The sequence below is a fragment of the Bos indicus x Bos taurus genome, chromosome 7 (genome assembly GCF_003369695.1).
Source record: "Bos indicus x Bos taurus breed Angus x Brahman F1 hybrid chromosome 7, Bos_hybrid_MaternalHap_v2.0, whole genome shotgun sequence".
NCBI classification, from domain to species: domain Eukaryota; kingdom Metazoa; phylum Chordata; class Mammalia; order Artiodactyla; family Bovidae; genus Bos; species Bos indicus x Bos taurus.
In genome coordinates, this window is record NC_040082.1 from 48,056,817 (window position 1) to 48,078,405 (window position 21,589).

At 45.1% G+C, this 21,589-nt stretch overlaps 1 protein-coding gene across 1 annotated transcript in view; it reads left to right on the plus strand.

Annotated features, from left to right (window-relative positions):
- The window catches only part of FAT2 (FAT atypical cadherin 2), a 99,106-nt gene that overhangs the window by 53,481 nt on the left and 24,036 nt on the right, over positions 1 to 21,589 (plus strand). Inside the window, exons 13-19 of the mRNA XM_027545907.1 lie at positions 1,696 to 1,929; positions 4,500 to 4,883; positions 7,292 to 7,506; positions 8,441 to 8,578; positions 9,132 to 9,275; positions 13,422 to 13,619; positions 18,583 to 19,393. Of these exons, the coding sequence (XP_027401708.1) occupies positions 1,696 to 1,929; positions 4,500 to 4,883; positions 7,292 to 7,506; positions 8,441 to 8,578; positions 9,132 to 9,275; positions 13,422 to 13,619; positions 18,583 to 19,393 (2,124 nt within the window). The remainder of the gene's footprint in view (positions 1 to 1,695; positions 1,930 to 4,499; positions 4,884 to 7,291; positions 7,507 to 8,440; positions 8,579 to 9,131; positions 9,276 to 13,421; positions 13,620 to 18,582; positions 19,394 to 21,589) is intronic.

Below are 21,589 nucleotides of genomic sequence, written 5' to 3' on the forward strand. Positions count from 1 at the left end.
TAAGACAAGATCGAGGTCTTCACAGTCTAGTGGGAAAGGTATTGAGTTAGTGGTTTGACATGTGCTGAGTTAAGAAAAATTCAGGATGTTAGGTGAGGTCTCACAGCAGAACTTAAGTTTGGAAGTGGGGTTAAGTAAAATTTCTTTGAGGAAATAGCCAGGGGGTAAGGGAGTGGTAAGGTTGGACATTCAAGGTACAAAGAGATTTCATACGAGGACTTTGTTTTGGGAAAGAACATGCACAGGTAAGGACCTAGAAGGCCAAAACTGGTGCACAGAAGGGGAGGGGAGAAGGAGGGCAAAGGATGAGGCCCCCTGGGGCACAAGAGCCAAGTGCTTACCTACAGAGCCATTAAAGGGTTCAAGTAGGTAAAAAGTCATGATCAAAGACATGATCTCAAGGTTGTATGCTGCAGATTGAGATAAAACCCCAGGGTGCTGTTGTAAGGATCCCAATAAACTATATAGAAATATAAGCCCAAGTCTGGCACATAATAATAATTCAGCTGCTGACACTTGGAACCAGTAGCTCAAAGGATACTATGGAGGTTGCTGAGCAGGGAGGTGGCAGGTGAGAGTGAGTACTTCAAGAAGCTGCACTGCCCTTTCTGACCCCAGCACAGGCATGCTGAGTCACCCAAGTAGGTGACCTAACCTCTCTCTACTGCTCTTTGTCCAGATGAAGGATGATTAGCAGGCTCCTAAAAAAAATTCAATAGTTTATCTGAGTAAGGAAATAATATGTGCTCATTATTCAAAATGGGGTTCCCTTGTGGCTCAGTTGGTAAAGAATCTGCCTGCAATGTGGGAGACCTGGGTTAAATACCTAGGTTGGGAAGATCCCTTGAAGAAGGGAAAGGCTACCCACTCCAGTATTCTGGCCTGGAGAATTCCATGGACTGTATAGTCCATGGGGTTGCAAAGAGTCGGACACGACTGAGCAACTTTCACTTACTCATTGTTCAAAAATGCAAACCATGTAGGTGTGTATTAGGCAGACATTGGAAAATCTTCATGATAACCAGCCTCTTAATGAAAGATAAGCACTCTTGGCATATGTTCTATCAGACTGGTTTTCCATGCGTGCCACAATCTCTGTATAGCATGCTATTTTGTGACTTCCTTTTTCTTAGAGCAATATCTTGGAGCTATCAACAAGGCAGTACATAAAGTTCTGCCATAATCACTTTTCCCATTGCAAAATATTTTACTGTATGGCTAAATGATAACGTATTTAACTAGTACCTTTTTGAAAGACACAGGATATTTTCAGTATATTGCTATTTATAAAGAATGCTGCAGAGAATATCTCTACATGTATATTTTCTCCTTGGGTTGATTATTCTATGGGATACAGTCCTAGAAGTGAAACTGTAGGCCAAAGCATAAACACATTTTATGTGGTGTTAGAAACTGTCTAACTGGCATTTTAAAATGTTGTACCTCTTTGTAGCTTGTTGGTGTGAATTTTAAATTGGGGATGCAGTGGTGGAATGTGACTAGGAAAGCAAGCAGGTGTGGAAAGATACAGACTCAGCCTCTTTCCTAACCATCTGTACACAGGACCCCTATTCTCTGTGACAGCACAATGAGGCGGGGGGCAGTGCTGAGGTTATCTCATATAAACATCAGGAATGTACATGCTAGGATCATGGCCTCCAGAGAAAGATCACTTTCTGTCCTTTCTCCTGCCAGGGGATCTGACCACACTCACAGCCTTAGACCGAGAGAAGAAGGATGTGTACAGCCTTGTTGCCAAGGCAACAGATGGAGGCGGCCAATCATGCCAGGCAGATGTGACCCTTCATGTGGAGGACGTGAATGACAACGCCCCCCGGTTCTTCCCCAGCCACTCTGCTGTGGCAGTCTTCGACAACACCACGGTGAAGACCCCTGTGGCGGTAGTATTGGCCCGGGACCCTGACCAAGGTGAGAAAGACAAGGATTAGAGGCCATTTGCTTACAGGGTCACCTTAGGCGAGGTTTTGGCTCTCTCTCTGTTGTTCTGGAACTGCAAGGACTGTCGCTTCTGAGCCTACAGACAGTTACAAGTAGAAAATGTCCATAAACTGCATACCTAAGTGCTAGAGGACCAAAGATTTTGGCCGTTTCAAGACTGATGTGGGGCATTTCAGCCTCATTGCTTCTCCCTGCCTCTTAGACTTAGAGCACTTTCAATCCTATCATTTAAGCTCCAGGATATTTTGAATACAATACACCAATCAGAATTATTTGACTCTGATTAATTGGCCACAAGAAAGAAACCTAGGGCACAAACTCCATTAGTCTACTAAATTCTTGGATCAATTTTCTAGGCAATGAAGTGGAATAGTTTACATTTTATTTTTACGTTTTAATATTTTACATTTTAATTTTAATGACATGGTTTTCATTAGGATTCTTTTCCTTTTACTATTTACAAGGCAAATTGGTTTCATCCAGGAGTATTCATTTCATATTGTACCATTAAAAGATTCTGACATCATGAAGTTTTTCACTGTGGCAATCTCTATGTCTATAGATGTATGTGTATATATATATGTTTATATATATATATGCACATATACAATTATAAAATTTAATTCAAGAAAATTGGACAATTTTGCTATAGGTAAAAAATACTCTCAGGATCAAAGTAGCCAGAGGAACAATGATGAAGATGATGGTAGTGATAATACCCTGATTCATGAGACACCAACAGAGTAAATTTACAACTTCTTAGAGGAAGGGAATTTTAGCTTGGCATTGAGGGAGGTGAGAGATTTTGGAGGAACACAGGGGTTCCAGGGAGGGCAAATAGTCAGTGCAAAGGCATAATATCTAAGGCCCTGCAATGCCCAATTAGGTGAGAGATTTTGGAGGAACACAGGGGTTCCAGGGAAGGCAAATAGTCAGTGCAAAGGCCTAATATCTAAGGCCCTGCAATGCCCAGTTAGCCAGGGCTTGCACACCTCCAGGAACAGGAAGCTCCCAACTTTCCAGGCAGCCCTTCCTTCCTCAGATAATTATTAAGTGTTAGCATTTTGGAGCAGATACCTGTCAATCATGGTCCTGCCATCTGCAGCCACACAGGTGTCCTAGACCTTCCAAGACTGGGACGTGCTAACTGTCAGCTCCAGCCTCAAGGTTCCCTTTTTGGATGAAAGAGCCCTAGCTTCTTCACTCTTGAGTTTCCAACCCTACCTCCCTTCTAGGATTCATCCTCTGGCCTTGTACCAGTTAACAATTAACCCTTGAAAACTGTTATTATTATTTTAACCCAAATATTCCACCTCAATATTTCATATGTAGCCTGAGCAGTACTTCTCTCTCGAGAAAAAAATACACATATGGAAGAATGTGCATGGTATGCACACTTAGTTCATGTAAATTCAACAAAAGCGTTGTGTGTCCCCACATGTGTGTGGGATTCAGTCTCTATAGGCTCAAGGCCTGTGCTCCTCCCATTGGGTGAGGCTCTCATGGCTGAGCACTAATGTTGGCCTTCTTCAGACCCTATGGGCCCTGCCTGAGCCAACTGCTTCATCTGGTCCACAATCAAAGGAAATAACGGCCTCTGAGACAAAGCTCGAAAAACACTGTGTGCTTTGATTTACTGAGAACTTTCCATGGGTGTATATTTCTTTCCATGGGTGTATATTTTATTTTCTGTTTTTTGTTTTCTTTTTATTTTGACATAATTATAGACACACAGGAAGTTGCACAAATAGTACTGAGAAGCCTATGCATCCTTCACTCAGCTTTCCCCAAAGGCAGCAATCTGTAGTATGACATTAAAACCAGGAAACTGGTCATGGGACATTACCAACAGAAGAAAAAGAAAGAAAGTGAAGTTGCTCAGTCGTGTCCGACTGTCTGCAACTCCATGTAGCCTGCCAGGCTCCTCCATCCATGGGATTTTCCAGGCAAGAATACTGGAGTAGGTTGCCATTGCCTTCTCCAGGGAATCTTCCTGACCCAGGGATTGAACCTGGGTCTCCCTCACTGCAGGCAGACTCTTTACCATCTGAGCCACCGGGGACATTACTGATAATTAGACTCCGAACTTATTCAAATTTCACAGTTTCCATATGCACTTATTTGAATATGTACATGTGTGCCCTTCTATTCTATATTTTCCCATGTATAGACTCATGCAACCACCACCACAATCAAGAATTGTTCTATCACAACCAAAGAACTTGTTATGAGTGGTTTCAATCTTGTAAAATTTTCATTTTATGAGCTGACATTGGACCCTAACCTCCACATAAACAGCTTCAGATATCCTTAAGGGTTTGCAGAATAACCCTCCCCTTCACAAGAACCTTCTATGAGGTCTTGAACCCCACCCTCGTCAAGAAACCCCCCATGAGAGGGTCTCACTGCTAACAGCCTAAGCATGTTAGCCTTTATAGGGACCCTGTCTTCCAGACCCTCCTCTGTCTGAAAGTTTTGCAGCAGGCAGGGCCCAGGGGAGGTCCCTCTGTATGAATAATGCACTCTGTCTCCCTCCCCAGGCACCAATGCCCAGGTGGTTTATTCTCTCACGGACTCTGCTGAAGGCCACTTTTCCATCGAGGCCACCACGGGTGTGATCCGGCTGGAGAAGCCGCTGCAGGTCAGGCCACAGGCAGCGCTGGAGCTCACCGTCCGTGCCTCTGACCTGGGTACCCCGATACCGCTCTCCACGCTGGGCACCGTCACGGTCTCTGTGGTGGGGCTGGAGGACTACCTGCCTGTGTTTCTGAGCACCGAGCACAGCGTGCAGGTGCCAGAGGATGCCCAGCGCGGCACAGAGGTGCTGCGGCTGGCCACCCTCACTCGCCCGGGTGCCGAGAAGACTGGCTACCGCGTGGTCAGTGGGAATGAGCAGGGGAGGTTCCGCCTGGATGCCCGCACAGGTGAGACAGCGCCGGGAGGCAGCTCCACCCCTACCCTAAACACACACACACACACACACACACACACACACACAGTCTGACTCACATACCACAGCCCCTCCCTGGCATCTTTCAGCCCCTTTTTCACTCTGGATCTCTTTAGATACCAAGTCCCTTCTTGCACCCTGGGCCCCGCTTACATGGAAACACTCCTCCTTGCATTATGTCCCCACCAAGGACTCTGTGTTGAGGACCCCCTCCTCCCACTTTGCAACTTCACAGTCCCAGCTCACATCCAGCCCCAGGATGCTGAGGCCACCCTCCATCCTTGGCTGCCAAGGCATAAAGCACCTGCTAGAATTTGGGGCTTGAGCAGCCCAAGGCAAGGCTGCCTGCTTCCCTCCTAAAGCCATCCACAAACATCCCGTCTCCCTTGAATTTTCCCTTAGTCTCATAAAGATAGACATCAGGAAAACTGCTCTCTTCTATCCTCCTATCCATGAAAGAATCTAAGTCAGACTCACAGCATCCCATGGAAGGGCCTCAGAAGCTGCTCAGGTCAGACCAGGCCCCACGTGGATCCCTCCCCACCTCTGCAATGGTGTGCTCTACCTCCTAAAGCAACCGCCTGTTGAGCAGTAATTTTTGCTCAGTTTTTATTATGGGGACTTTAAACATGTTTTTAAAAATAGAGGAAACAGTATATGGACCCCATGTTCCCATCATCCAGCTTAAGTAATTATCAACATTCGTCTTGTCTAGTTTCATCCTTAACCCTCACATCCACCCATTGCTGAGTTATTTTAAAGCAAATCCCAGGGACTTCCCTGGTGGTCCAGTGGCCAATGCTCTGCACTCGCAGTGCAGGGGGCCGGGGTTCAATCCCTGGTCAGGGAACTAGACCTCATATGCTGCAGCTAAGAGCCTGCACATCTCAATAAAGACCAAAGATCCCGTGTACCACAACCAAGACCCAGTGCAGCCAAATAAATAAGTAACAGGATTAAGATTCAGTTAAAAAAAAAAAAAAAGCAAACCCCGGACATGATATTGTGTGGTTTGTAAATACTTTAGTGTGTATCTCTAAGTGATAAGAATTTCTTGTATAGGCACAGCCATAATATCATTATCACACCCAAAAGATAATAATTCCTTAATATAGTTTCCAGACAACTTTTCAGACTATATCTCAAATGACTTTTTGAAGTTGGTTTGTTTGTCAACAGCCTCAAAAGTCCACATATTGCATTTCATTGATAGAAACTATATAACGTCCCTTTGGATCTCTAACATTTTCCTCTCCCTCTTTATTTCCCACTTATTTGTTTATTTAATGAAATAAAATAAATATTTTATTTATTTTAATGAAAAATTTGGGTCATGTGTGAGGCAAAATTTTCTAATATTTTGGATTGGCTAGTTGTACCTTTATGATGTCATATAATATATCCCCCTAGCCCCTAAGCTTATTATAAATGACATTTGAATCAAAGATCTTGATCACGTTCAAGCTCAATATTTTGCCAACAGTGCTTCATAGATGATGCTGGGCTCTGCTTTGCACCACATTAGGAGGCATGTAATGGTTTATTGGTTCTTTTTCCTGAGGTTAAGATTGATGGTGGGCTCAGAGGCTGTCAGTATGATCTATTTATTACAGAGTTCCTCATATAGCTATTCCTTCAACAGAGGTTTTAACAGCCTTTAGTGATTATTTCCTAGGTACATTATTTCTTTAGGGGCTGCAAAATGGTGGCTTTTTCTAGTCCTATCATTCTTCATTCATTTACTAACTGGAATCATTTTATAAAGAAGAGTTTTCTACCTTTAACTATTCAGTTATAGAGGAATAGCAGGATAAATCCTTATTCTTTTATTTTCCAGTTTTCATAATAATAACTCTCTGCCCTAACAATTTGTTGAACAATGCTGGGTGGTATAAAACTCTATAACGTAAGTTCTGTCATTTACTAGGTGACTGTAGCACCTAGTAAATGGGTGCCTTGGGCAGGTCACTTAGCTTTTGGGCACATCAGCTGACTTACCTAGAAAATGGGAATCACACCTTGTTCTTGTTCTAAGGGTTATTATAGCTCCATATGACACAGAGTTAACATTATAGATTTAAACAAAATCTCAATGAAATAGTACATAAATAAATGAGGGCAAAGCTTCTGCTGAGATGGTAATAAGGAAAATGAGAGGAGATGGAAGAGGAGAAAGGAGACTATAGGGGAGGGAAAATAGAGAGAGATGATGGAGGAGATGATGGAGATGATGCAGGAGATGACAGAGCAGATGAGGCAGGAAATCAGTCTCTCCCAACACAGCTGAGCTGCCTCTCCTGGCATTTAGCTCAAGACCCCCTCAGCACTCTGCCTTTGTGGTCCCACCTACCTCAATGCTCCCATCACCTCTTGTTTCTTCAGGGATCCTGTACGTCAACAAGAGCCTGGACTTTGAGACCAGCCCCAAGTACTTCCTGTCCGTCGAGTGCAGCCGGAAGGGCTCTTCCTCCCTCAGTGACATGACCACTATCGTGGTCAACATCACTGATATCAATGAACATCGGCCCAGATTCCCCCAGCACCTGTACAGCACAAGGGTCTTAGAGAATGCCATCGTGGGGGATGTTGTGCTGACAGTAAGAATCTGTGATTTTGCCCTGTGTGTGTGTGTTGGGGGGAGATGGACTCTGGGGCGGGTTCTTATCTCCCCTTCCTTTAGTCAACTATGAGCATAGATTATTTTATCAATTAATACACTATAGACTTGACTGACGTGTAGCCACTCAACCAAGCTCTCTCTTGACAAAATGTCTCAGAGCCATGTTTGATAAGATCTAGATCAGAGGCCCCAGAGGACACAGGGGGCACAGAGGGTCAGTCTGGGAAGGGAGGAATGGGGGGGACACCAAAGAACACCTCTTTGCATTTAAATATGTAATTGCTCCCCATTTCATGCAGTGAAAGTGAACTCTGCATGCCCATATTCGAGGTTTTCATCTCCTTTCACGTGCACCCTATGCTCCAATCACACAGAAGGAGATGCCTTTCCTCAAATATCCTCTGGACTTTCATATCCCTGGGCTCATATTGTTTCCTCTGCCTGGAATGCTGACTCCACTCCCAGAAGCCTTCCTTATCCTTCAAGGCTTTGCAAATCCTTGTCTAACCTCCCCAGGTGAAATTTATAGCCATAAAACTGATCATTCTTTGCTCCAAATTAGACTTGACCATAAAATTAGACATTAAGCTTCCTGAGGGCTTGCTCATTTTGGCATATTCCTCAACTCCTAGCACAGGACCTTCATACCCTGTCAGTTATGAATGAATGAGTAAATGAAGGAATGAAGGAATGGATAGATAAATGAATGAACCATGACATGCTGACATCCTTACCAGGATGTAAATGAAGATATTCTCTGGGAAAGGATGACTGTGGTCTAGGGACTGCCAGCCCAAGGACAATCTGTGGGGCAGGAACATATTTGTGCCCCCTACACTCCTAGGGGCCAAGATTTCCTTTCTGGTCTCTCTTGCCCCTCCATTCACAATCATCACCTGCCCCCACTGCAGGTGTCAGCAACTGATGAAGATGGACCTGTAAATAGTGCCATCACTTACAGCCTCATAGGAGGGAACCAGCTTGGGCACTTTGCCATCCATCCCAAGAAAGGAGAGCTACAGGTGGCCAAGGCCCTGGACTGGGAACAGGTGAGTCACATGGGAGGGACCCATTCTGAGATCATCAGAGCAGAATATAGCCCTGCTGAAGGTCCAGAGGATGAACTGTGGTCAGCACCCCAGCCTGATGCTTCTCCTGACCTGCCCTCAGTGTCCCCCATTCCTTTTCTCTGTGGAGACTCTAGGCATGTAAAGCCAGAGGCAGGAGAGGGGCTGAGTAACTTTTAACTCAGGCCAACTTCTCACTTTACTGAGCACCTGCTCTGTGCCAGGGACTTTGCTATGTGATTTTCATACAGTATGCCATTTGGTCCTTAAAGTAATCCTAGGATGTGGTTCCTGATATCACCCACACACAAGTCAGTCACTCTGCCAAGGTCTCATAGCTAGTAAATAGTTAAACTGGAAGTCAAATTTACTTCTGCCTGACACCAGAACTTGAGCCCTAAAATGCTATGGGACAGCAATGGGGACAGGCAAAAGGGAGTGTCTCCATCTTATTCTACCAAAAACATTAATCATGAATCAGGGGGGCAGAACTGAGGACCCTGTTGCTAATTCTCCCCTGGGCCTCTTGCTGTAGACTTCTAGCTATTCCCTGAAGCTCCGAGCCACAGACAGTGGGCAGCCCGCACTCTATGAGGACACAGACATCGCTATCCAAGTGGTTGATGTCAATGACAACCCACCAAGATTCTTTCAGCTCAACTACAGCACCTCTGTCCAGGTATGCTCAACCTTCCAAAATCATCCCAAAGTCATCATCTTCCCTCCATTTTCTTCCTAGTGGAGGGTGCTCACCACTGGTATCAGTCCACCCAAACAGTGACTGTGACCTTGCATTGATATCCCAAATGGCAACACAGCCTGCTGAAGGGGATTATGGATTATACAATTAAAAATTATCAAGCATTCTGCTAGGTTCTTCTGCATCCATTATCTCATAGGGGACTCACACAGTCATATGGAAGTAGATAGTACTCATTTTACAGAATTTTTAAATGGAGGTACAGAAACATGCCATAGTCAAAAATGTGGCAAATTTGGGATTTGAACTCAAAGACTTTCCAGATCCCAAGCTATTTCCGCTATACTAATGGTTTATAAACTGGATTTGGAGAAGGCCTTGGGATTCTGTGGGGAATTGTGATCACACAGAGAGAGGTAAGGAAGTGGGTAGGAGCACAAAATTCTGAGTCCCATATCCATCAGCCAGGGTCACCTGTTTTGGAAATTATGAGTATGAGTTACAAGGCTTTGGCTGCTAATAACAGATCACTTGACTAAAAGTTCATTAAACAATAAGGCCTTATTAATCCTATAGCAAAAGTTCTGATAGTGGGAAAACCAATTCCAGAATTGTTTATTTCAGCAGAAAAAAAAAATGATATCACAATTTTGGATTACTTTCTTCAAAATTCACTCACCTTCTTCCTTATGGTTATAAAATGGCTGCTGTAGCTCCAGCATCACATCCTTGCCTAACCTTCTTCAAAGGTGAACAGGAGGAGACTTCTTTTGCTGAATCTGTTTCTATCAAAAGAACCCTCACCTGTCAGACTTCTCCAATGGTCAGAACTGGATTATATGATCACCCTTAAATTAAAAAAAAAAAACTGGCATCAGAACAGATCAGATCAATCACTCAGTCGTGTCCAACTCTTTGTGACCCCATGAATCGCAGCACGCCAGGCCTCCCTGTCCATCACCAACTCCCGGAGTTCACCCAGACTCACGTCCATCGAGTCAGTGATGCCATCCAGCCATCTCATCCTCTGTTGTCCCCTTCTCCTCTTGCCCCCAATCCCTCCCAGCATCAGAGTCTTTTCCAATGAATCAACTCTTCGCATGAGGTGGCCAAAGTACTGGAGTTTCAGCTTTAGCATCATTCCTTCCAAAGAAATCCCATGGCTGATCTTCAGAATGGACTGGTTGGATCTCCTTGCAGTCCAAGGGACTCTCAAGAGTCTTCTCCAACACCACAGTTCAAAAGCATCAATTCTTCAGCACTCAGCCTTCTTCACAGTCCAACTCTCACATCCATACATGACCACAGGAAAAACCATAGCCTTGACTAGATGGACCTGTTGTGGCAAAGTAATGTCTCTGCTTTTTAATATGCTATCTAGGTTGGTCATAACTTTCCTTCCAAGGAGTAAGCGTCTTTTAATTTCATGGCTGCAGTCACCATCTGCAGTGATTTTGGAGCCCAGAAAAATAAAGTCTGACACTGTTTCCCCATCTATTTCCCATGAAGTGATGGGACTGGATGCCATGATCTTCGTTTTCTGAATGTTGAGCTTTAAGCCAACTTTTTCACTTTCCACTTTCACTTTCATCAATAGGCTTTTTAGTTCCTCTTCACTTTCTGCCATAAGGGTGGTGTCATCTGCATATCTGAGGTTATTGATATTTCTCCCGGCAATCTTGATTCCAGCTTGTGTTTCTTCCAGTCCAGCGTTTCTCATGATGTACTCTGCATATAAGTTAAATAAACAGGGTGACAATATACAGCCTTGACGTACTCCTTTTCCTATTTGGAATCAGTCTGTTGTTCCATGTCCAGTTCTAACTGTTGCTTCCTGACCTGCATACAGATTTCTCAAGAGTCAGATCAGGTGGTCTGGTATTCCCATCTCTTTCAGAATTTTCCACAGTTTATTGTGATCCACACAGTCAAAGGCTTTGGCATAGTCAATAAAGCAGAAATAGATGTTTTTCTGGAACTCTCTTGCTTTTTCCATGATCCAGCAGATGTTGGCAATTTGATCTCTGGTTCCTCTGCCTTTTCTAGAACCAGCTTGAACATCAGGAAGTTCACGGTTCACATATTGCTGAAGCCTGGCTTGGAGAATTTTGAGCATTACTTTACTAGCATGTGAGATGAGTGCAATTGTGCGGTAGTTTGAGCATTCTTTGGCATTGCCTTTCTTTGGGATTGGAATGAAAACTGACCTTTTCCAGTCCTGTGGCTACTGCTGAGTTTTCCAAATTTGCTGGCATATTGAGTGCAGCACTTTCACAGCATCATCTTTCAGGATTTGAAATAGCTCAACTGGAATTCCATCACCTCCACTAGCTTTGTTCGTAGTGATGCCTTCCAAGGCCCACCTGACTTCACATTCCAGGATGTCTGGCTCTAGGTCAGTGATCACCCATCATGATTATCTGGGTCATGAAGATCTTTTTTGTACAGTTCTTCTGTGTATTCTCGCCATCTCTTCTTAATATCTTCTGCTTCTGTTGCTGCTGCTGCTACAACAGCAACAGTCAGACACAGAGTCGTGTCTGACTCTGTGCAACCCCATAGACGGCAGCCAACCAGGCTCCCCCATCCCTGGGATTCTCCAGGCAAGAACACTGGAGTGGGTTGCCATTTCCTTCTCCAATGCATAAAAGTGAAAAGTGAAAGTGAGGTCGCTCAGTCGTGTCCGACTCTTTGCGACTCCATGGACTGCAGCCTACCAGGCTCCTCCATCCATGGGATTTTCCAGGCAAGAGTACTGGAGTGGGGTGCCACATCCATACCATTTCTGTCCTTTATCGAGCCCATCTTTGCATGAAATGTTCCTTTGGTATCTCTGATTTTCTTGAAGAGATCTCTAGTCTTTCCCATTCTGTTGTTTTCTTCTATTTCTTTGCATTGATCGCCAAAGAAGGCTTTCTTATCTCTTTTTGCTATTCTTTGGAACTCTGCATTCAGATGTTTATATCTTTTCTTTTCTCCTTTGCTTTTCGCTTCTCTTCTTTTCACAGCTATTTGTAAGGCCTCCCCAGACAGCCATTTTGCTTTTTTGCATTTCTTTTCCATGGGGATGGTCTTGATCCCTGTCTCCTGTACAATGTCACAAACCTCATTCCATCAGGCACTCTATCTATCCATAGATCTGATAGATAGAGTGCCTGAAGAACTATGTAAAAACTGGCATAGGAAATCAGATTATTACAACTGACTTAAACCAATCATAGTCTGTCTCTTCTTAGGAGGAGCACTTCTTTGCTGAGGGTATTGCTCTACCTGAATAAAAGCAGGATTTTATAAGAAAGGGCAGACTACCTGTTAACTATGAAACTATGACTTTCTGCTCATGAGATTGTGTTTTTAGATAAGGTTTTTGATGCTAAAAAGACAGTTAACAATCACTGTAAATATTACAGCATGCTGAATTCCTGTGTTACAGAACAAAGACTGAAACAGGGACTTCCCTGGTGGGCCAGTGGCTAAGACTCTGTGCTTATAATGCAGGGAGCTCAGGTTTGAGCCCTGGTCCGGGAACTAGATCCTGCATGCTGCAACTAAAGATCCTGTGTGTTGCAATGAAGAATGAAGATCCCACATGCCGCCAAGAACTGGCGCAGCCAAATAAATATTAAAAAAAAAAAAAACTTAAACAATACCCAGGGGATCCATTCTTCTCAGTTGAATTACTAATTGTCTTTGAATTTTTCTCATTGGATGTGTGTTCCATTGGTCATCTAATCATGAAACCATCTCTAGGTTTTCAACTGATCCTGTGAATCACGAAATTCCCATGTGGATCTCAGGCACTAATTTTATATACATGAATTATCAGTTATGTGACATGGACAAGTCACCTCTCTATAGGATAAAGGGACTCTAGAGACCCTTCCAGCCCCAATGGCCTTTGTTTCTAAAACCTAGGACTTCCCTCCGGAAGCTCTAGTCTAGATTAAAAAGGCAACCACTAATTAACAGACAGGCAGAATGAATGAATGACAGTTCAAGATGTAGGCATGACCTGGGAGCAGCCAGAGCACTGAGGACTCATCCTAGAGAAGGGAATCCAGAAAAGATGTGAGAAGAAGGACCGGGACTCACTTTGCTCTTTGATTTTGTCACTCTTGTTCTCAGGAAAATGCCCCCATTGGCAGCAAAGTCTTGCAACTGATTCTGAGTGACCCAGACTCCCCAGAGAATGGTCCTCCCTTCTCCTTCCGAATCACCAAGGGGAATGATGGCTTTGCCTTCCGAGTGACCCCAGATGGATGGTTGGTGACTACTGCAGGACTGAGCAAGAGAGTCCAGGAATGGTATAAGCTTCAGATTGAGGTGAGAGCAGTGGGGGCCACTGGTGGGGGCCACTGGTGGTGACCATGGGGACAAAAAATGTGCTGGCAGTGCTACTAGATAGCTAGCAGGAAGCTGTTGTATAGTGCAGGGAGCTCAGCTTGGTGCTGTGTGATGATGTAGACTGGTAGGATAGGGGTGGGGGTGGGATGGGAGGTTTAAGAGAGAACCATATACCCCTGGCCGATTCATGTTGATATATGGCAGAAACCAACACAATAATGTAAAGCAATTGTCCTCCAATTAAAAATTAATAAACTCAAATTAAAATAAAGAGGGAGGGGGTATGTGTATATATATAGCCATTTATATATGTTGATATATATACACACAGATAGCTGGTTCACTTCGCTATACAGCAGAAACTAACACAACATTGCAAAGCGATTATACTCCAATAAAAAATAATAAATGAATAAAAGCACCATCAGTGCTTCTCTTATTAGGAAATGTACAGAGCCCTTACTATGTGCCAGGCACTGGGCTAAGTGCTTCACGTGCATCATTGCACTAAATCTCCACACCATGCATTAGGGTGAGTGCAGTTGTCACTCCCACTTTCCTGATGTGGTAACTGAGGCACACAGAGATTAAGCGACTGGCTTAAAATGATACTGTTAATAAGTGGTAGAGCTGGGCTGCTCCAAATTCCAGCACTCTAACTCCAAGCTCTTCATCCCTGCCGTGCTCTCAGAACAGAAACACCCTCACCCTCAATCTAATTCCTCAAGTCTGGCCAGAATAGCTCTTTGAACCTCAAGTCTTGTTAAAGACCTACCTCTGAGCATTGGTGTTCAGTTTATCCAGTGTCACAGCAAGCCAAAATGCTGAGATGATGAAGTCTGTGGTGAAGAGAGGGTTTATTAGCAAGGCAGCCAGGCAAGGTGATAGGATAACAAGTCTCAGAACCACCTCCTGGAAGGCAAGGGGCTCTGGGTGTTTATGGATAAAGAGCAAAGGGCCAGGGCAGTCTGAGGCCTGGGGAGCAAAGGGAGCACAGTGAAATGTGATTGGAAAAAGGTGCAGTAGTCATTGTTCTAACGCAGGTGTTCCTAAGCTACAGGCCTCTGCATGTCCAGAAATGGAGGCACTTTGCACTACCTGAGGGGGGAGTTTTCTGCCCTCTGACATCAAGGTCACCAAGCAGAACTTGGGCATGCTCTGTTGAAGGGCTGGTGGTCCTACCCAGTCTGAACCAGTTCTATTCCCACTAGGCACAGCTGACTCCCCAAGTCCTGGAAAATAACGCAGGCAACTATCTTACTGTTTAGGTTATATGCAGATGCAAGTCTTAAAGTGACCTTGACTAGTGAAGGCAGGGGAAGTGGATTTGACTAATGATTATCCATGGTTTCAGTGCCAGGGTCCAATGAGAGAACATATATACATGTACAGTGATATACGCAGTGATATTATCATGGGTTGTAGGAAAACTGCCCAAGAAAAAGCAGCCAAAATGCTGATGAAACATGCCAATGCTCATTCAGTTCAGTTCAGTTCAGTCGCTCAGGCGTGTCCGACTCTTTGCGATCCCATGAATCGCAGCACGTCAGGCCTCCCTGTCTATCACCAACACCTGGAGTTCACCCAGACTCACATCCATCGAGTCAGTGATGCCATCCAGGCATCTCATCCTCTGTCGTCCCCTTCTCCTCTTGCCCCCAATCCCTCCCAGCATCAGAGTCTTTTCCAATGAATCAACTCTTCGCATGAGGTGGCCAAAGTACTGGAGTTTCAGCTTTAGCATCATTCCTTCCAAAGAAATCCCACGGCTGATCTCCTTCAGAATGGACTGGTTGGATCTCCTTGCAGTCCAAGGGACTCTCAAGAGTCTTCTCCAACACCACAGTTCAAAAGCATCAATTCTTCGGCGCTTAGCCTTCTTCACAGTCCAACTCTCACATCCATACATGACCACAGGAAAAACCATAGCCTTGACTGGATAAACCTTTGTTGGCAAAGTAATGTCTCTGCTTTGCAATATGCTATCTAGGTTGGTCATAACTTTCCTTCCAAGGAGTAAGCGTCTTTTAATTTCATGGCTGCAGTCACCATCTGCAGTGATTTTGGAGCCCAGAAAAATAAAGTCTGACACTGTTTCCACTGTTTCCCCATCTATTTCCCATGAAGTGATGGGACCAGATGCCATGATCTTCATTTTCTGAATGTTGAGCTTTAAGCCAACTAAACCTTAAGTCTAGTGGATACTACTATCCTGTGAACTTCTCTGGGCTCAGGATGATGTAGTCATCCATTCAGACAGACAGCCAGTCAGGCATTCATTCATTCAGCATCCATTGAGTACCTATCATATGCTGGGTCCCATGCTAGCAGCAGAAAGAAGAGGGTGATCCCTGTCCCCATAGGCTTTTGATTCTAATTATAGAGATAAAAAATAAACAGATGAAGAAAGAAATGGATGGGAAGCTCAAAAGGCACTGCAGAGACATATTCAGAGGGTGGCTGCCCTTGAGTTGAGACCTGAGGAGTTGGCCACATGAAAAGGGGGCTGGAGAGTGTCCCAGGCAAGAACAAGACAAGACCAATCCCACTTTGGGAAAGAGCTTGAAGTGACCTGAGACATGGTCATTTGCTCATCACATGGTGAGCGGTGGTGGGAATGAAGCTTAAAGGATGGGTTGGATGGCTCATGGGTGCCTCATAGCTTGGATGACCATGTTATTTGAGGTCCAAACTGTGAGGCTCCTGAGAGTGAGAGAGGCACTAAAAACAGTTAATTGGTTATAACTGTTGATTTTCATAACAAATGAAAATCAAGACTGTCCTGGGCTAACCAGGAAGTATGGTCACCCATGATAAGCCTTGGTAATACTTGTAGATTCTAATCAAGGTGCAGTGAGAAGTGATGGAAGGGTTTCCAACAGGGAAGTGACCCTTCTTGTGTCCCAGGAAGCTCATTTTTTAAGTTCCAGAGACAGTCAGTTGAAGGGGGCAAGACTGGTTGAGGGAGACCAATGAGAAGTCATCTAAGCTGGAGGCAGGTGGTGCTGAGACCTTGAGGTGATGGTGAAGATGAACAAGTGAACAGATTTGCAACAGGTTTTGCTTGGAAATTAGTGGGAGTTGGTGGTGGATTGGATATGGGGAGAGAAAGAAAAGAGAAGAATCAGGACCACTCCCAGGTTCCTGACTCCAGTGAAGTCTGATTGGTAGGGCCATTTATGAGTCTGGATAGACTTGGATGGAGAACAGGTTTATGGGATAAAATGAAGGCTCTGTTTAGCATATATTATCTTTCAGGTGTCCATGATATATCTAAGTGAAGGTGTCCAATAAGTAGCTGGAAATGGGAAGCTTTGACTCAGAGAACAGATGTGGGCTAATGTAGAGGGTCTTCAAAGCCAAAAGCATAGGTCAAGAGATCAGCTTCCTGATCTCTGTAAGCCTGGCTCAGAGTATCACTTAGTAACTCAATCACTTTCTTGCATTCGTCCTGTATATCCACTTTTGTTCACTGGGAGGTACTATGTTGCTGCTGCTGCTAAGTCACTTCAGTCGTGTCCAACTCTGTATAGGCCAGCAGATTCTGCTCTGGCTTTACCTGCTGTATGACCTTGAGCATGTTAATTGACCTTTTTGAGACTCAGTTATATCTTTTGTAAAGTAGGACACTTCAGGATACCTGCCTTATCAGACAGATAAACTAAGATCACACATTTAAAGCATGTAAAAGTGACTGGCACACAGTTTGTACTCAGATAATGTCAGTTACATGTTATAATGCAGTGCTTAGTCACTCAGTTATGTCTGATTCTTTGTGACCCCATGAACTGTAGCCCACCAGACTCCACTGTCCATGTGATTCTCCAGGCAAGAATACTGGAGTGGGTTACCATGCCCTCCTCCAGGAGATCTTCCCAACCCAGGGATTGAACCCAGATCTCCTGCACTGCAGGAGGATTCTTTACCATCTGAGCCACCAGGAAAGCTGATATATTATAATACTTAGCAGTAATATTAATTATTACCATTGCTATTGATATCTCATCAGTTACCAATAATTCCCAGAAGCAGGTGTATTATTATACCTTTCTTGCCCACTCAAAGCAAATCCATATGAACAAGATATTACTGTAGGGAAAATTACAAAGATCCTTGCTGACAGCTGTGAAAGTGGTAATGCTACTGAGGAGCGGAAGGAAAGCTTCACCCTTGTCTGCCTAAGTCTGGGCAGAAAGTTATAGAGATGCTTGGTGAAATGTGCAAGGGAAATGCATTTCTAATTTATTCTAATAATCACCTTGCTTAAAACCTTTGGTGGCTTTTCATGTCTCTGACTTAAATCCAATCTCCTGTTCCTCAGCCCATCAGTAACCACCTGGGTTACCTCTCTGCGCACCTCTGGCCCTCAGCCCTGGCCACTCTGGTCCCTTCCTGCTTTTTCAGCATTCCTTCCCACCTGAGGGCCTGACACTTGCTGTTCCCTGTCTGTCACCTCTCCTCCTCACCTCTCTTTTCTCCTGATCACGGCGGAGGGCCTGGTCTGTACTAGGCACTCAATACATATTTGTTGACTGAACTGAAGAAGACATGCCCATCCCCAGCCTGACCCCAGTCACATAGTAAAGAGGAGTAAGAGAACCTGTTGGGCTGACAGTGGCCACAAAGGATGTGCTCTGAAATCGCTAGGAGACATGTGATGACCGTCCTAAGGAAAGAGACAGAATGAGAGAAGTTCAAGGGGAAGGAAGCATGTGGCTGGCGAGGCTTAGGAGGGACTCAGAGAGGTGTCAGATGAGAAGGTGTAGAATTAAGTTTTACTGCCTGGTGTGGGTTGTAAGTCCCTCCACAAAGCCTTTGGTGCTTCCGGAGTGATGATTTTCCTTTTCAAATACGACAGCACACTGAGCTCACCCTGGAGCAGCAGGGAGGCCCCTTAGGGGCCATAGCCACTGTCCTAATTCGTAGCCTGCTTCACCCACAGGTGTCAGACAGTGGCATCCCACCCCTCTCATCTTCCACGTCGGTCAAGGTCCACGTCAGGGAGCAGAGCCACTACCCGCCCTCCGCCCTCCCCCTGGAGATCTTCATCACCATCGGGGAGGAGGAGTTCCAGGGTGGCATGGTGGGCAAAATCCATGCCACAGACCGAGACCCACAGGACACGTTGACCTACAGCCTGGCGGGAGAGGAGAGCGTGGGCCAGCGCTTCTCAGTGGGGGCGACCGATGGCAAGATCATCGCCTCCCACACGCTGCCTCGGGGCCGATACACTTTCAACGTCACAGTCAGTGATGGAACCTTCTCCACCATGGCTGGCGTCCACGTCCATGTGTGGCACATGGGGCCAGAGGCTCTGCAGCAGACCATGTGGATGGGCTTCCACCAGCTCACTCCAGAGGAGCTGGTGAGTGACCACTGGAGGAACCTGCAGAGGTTCCTTAGCAACTGGCTGGACATCAAACGAGCCAACATCCACCTGGCCAGCCTTCAGCCAGCAGAGGCCACGGCTGGTGTGGATGTGCTCCTGGTCTTCGAAGGGCACTTGGGGGCTTTCTCCAAGCTCCAGGAACTGGCATCCACCATCGCTCGCTCAGCCAAGGAGATGGAGCACTCAGTGGGAATTCAGATGAGGTCAGCCATGCCCGTGGTGCCCTGCCAGGGGCCAAGCTGCCAGGGACAAATCTGCCAAGAGACCGTGCACCTGGATCCCAGGGTTGGGCCCACATACAGCACAGCCCGGCTCAGCATCCTGACCCCAAGGCACCGCCTGGAGAAGAACTGCTCCTGTAAAGGTGAGAAATGGGCCTTCCCCAGGACACCCAGCACTGCTGGGCCTGGCCAGCCCAACTCCAGGGCTGGAGATCCCAACACAGGGCTCTCAGTTTAGTTAGAGGGATGTTTTCACAGGATTAAGGGCCATGGACCACCACGAGACAGGTATGGCCTCACAAAATCTCATCATGGAATAGCACCCTAGTTCTGGTCACTTTTTTAAATTTTGAAAATAATAATAAGAATACAAGAGACAGTTCAGATAACAGCTAAAAGCATAGAGTCTAGCATCAAGTTGCCTGGGTTCCAATCCTAGCTATGCCACTTGTGAGCCACGTGACCCAGGGAAAATTAATTAACCTCTCTGTCCCTTTGTGCTATTGTAGGGATTAAGAATTAAATATTAAGGGCTTGCTTAGAAAAGTGCCTGACATATAGAAGGTGGTCAATTAACCTGAGTCAGTAACGCTACTACTATTATTACTACAGTCTGATGGGTTTAACCTTAGCATTCAGAATAGGCAGCTCAGGTTCAAATCTGAGCTTCTATCATTTACTAGCTGTGTACCCTTGAGTGGATTATTAAAACTCTCTTTCTCCTCCTTTTGACCTGAGTTCCCTCTCTTCAACACTTCTCTTCCCCTCCTCTCAATCCCCCTCCCCCCAAATCAACCCTCTTCCCTAGGAATCTGGAGCCCTGACAACTGATAATCTTATTCACAATGAGGTTTTAACGATTTAATAAGTGAACTCACTTCTGGGGAGGGTGGATTTAAAAAACAAAATCTGGGGAGGGCATTGCTTAATATAACACAGCATTTCTCAAAGGGGTTTCCACAGAATGCCATGTCCAAGGGCTAATGGTAGGTGGTCCACATTAAAGGGTCCCATGGTCAAATAAGCTTGAAAAACTCAAGTTTAGGTGAAGTTTCAGACCCCTCACTATGCAACAGTGCATTAGCAATTGCTATGGGGGATGGGATATGCAGGACCTTATGGAAGTTTTAGCCACATTATTTGTCACTATTTTCTTTCCTCTTGACTTCTTAACAGCATATCATGTGGGATGCACTTATTCAAATGATTACACTCCTAATGATAAAGGAGATATCTTGAGGCAAAAAGCCTTTGTGGTGTTCCTGAAATCACACATATATGCAAGATCCTCTCCAACTTGGCCTCCTTCTTCCCCAAGTGATGTCAGAATCATCATGGAAACTATGGAGGATTTTGGTATCAACCAACATACTTGGTTGATATTTCTGGCTCAATGCATGTTTCCTTCATGGTTTTAGCTCATAGTTTCTGACCCAGGCTGGAACCCAAGGCAAGGGGCCCTGGGGCCAAAGAAAGGTGTGCAGGGTGATGGCCCCTGTCTAACAGTGTGCCCCTGGACAAGTTACTCCACACCCTTGTTTCTTCACCTGTAAAATGTGAGCAATGACTTTGCTTGCCACCCAAGAGTTGAGTGAGACAAAGTCGGTTCCAGTGTTCCATGGTGACCACTTGGTACCGGGGTCCAGCCCCAGTTGGATCCAGGGATATCCTCAGGAGGACGGCATTGGTGAAAGAATAGCAAAGCAGAGAGACAGAGGCTTGACCTGACTGGTTTACGTGGGAAACCAATAAAGTTCGTGACACCGAACTTGCTCTGACCATGGAGGCCACAGGCGCCCTCTCGAATAGCTGAAGGTACCCCACCTTAGGCACCTTCTCGAGTGGGTCTTAGAAGCCCAGGCAAGTAAGTGGTCTCAGAGAGCCCCCACGCTCCAAATCAGTCATCCTGAAGGAAGAACAGAGAAGAAAAGGAGAGAAAAGGAAACAAGAAAGAACGACATGGGGAGACCAAGCTTTGGTGAGCAAGGCCCATAGCTTTATTTTCAAAGAGAGCTTATATACCTTAAGTTGTGCGTAGAGGATAATAGGGGGTGTAAAACCATGCAAAGTCAGCAGTCTTTGATCCTTATCGAGACCAGGCTTTCTTTTCTGCAAACTTATCATATACAAATGCTTTAGGTGATTTACATCATCTTCTGGCCAGAAGGCCTATTAACATTTTATGACTCTTTGTTCTGATAAAAGTTAGTTAACCAGAAAACATGTTTTTTCTAAGAGTAATTGTTTTAAAGTTTGGCGCCATCCTTCAAAAGTGTTAGATAAAGTTGCATTTCTACAGGGCAAAGGTGCAGTGGGCTTACAACAAGGAAAGAATTTAT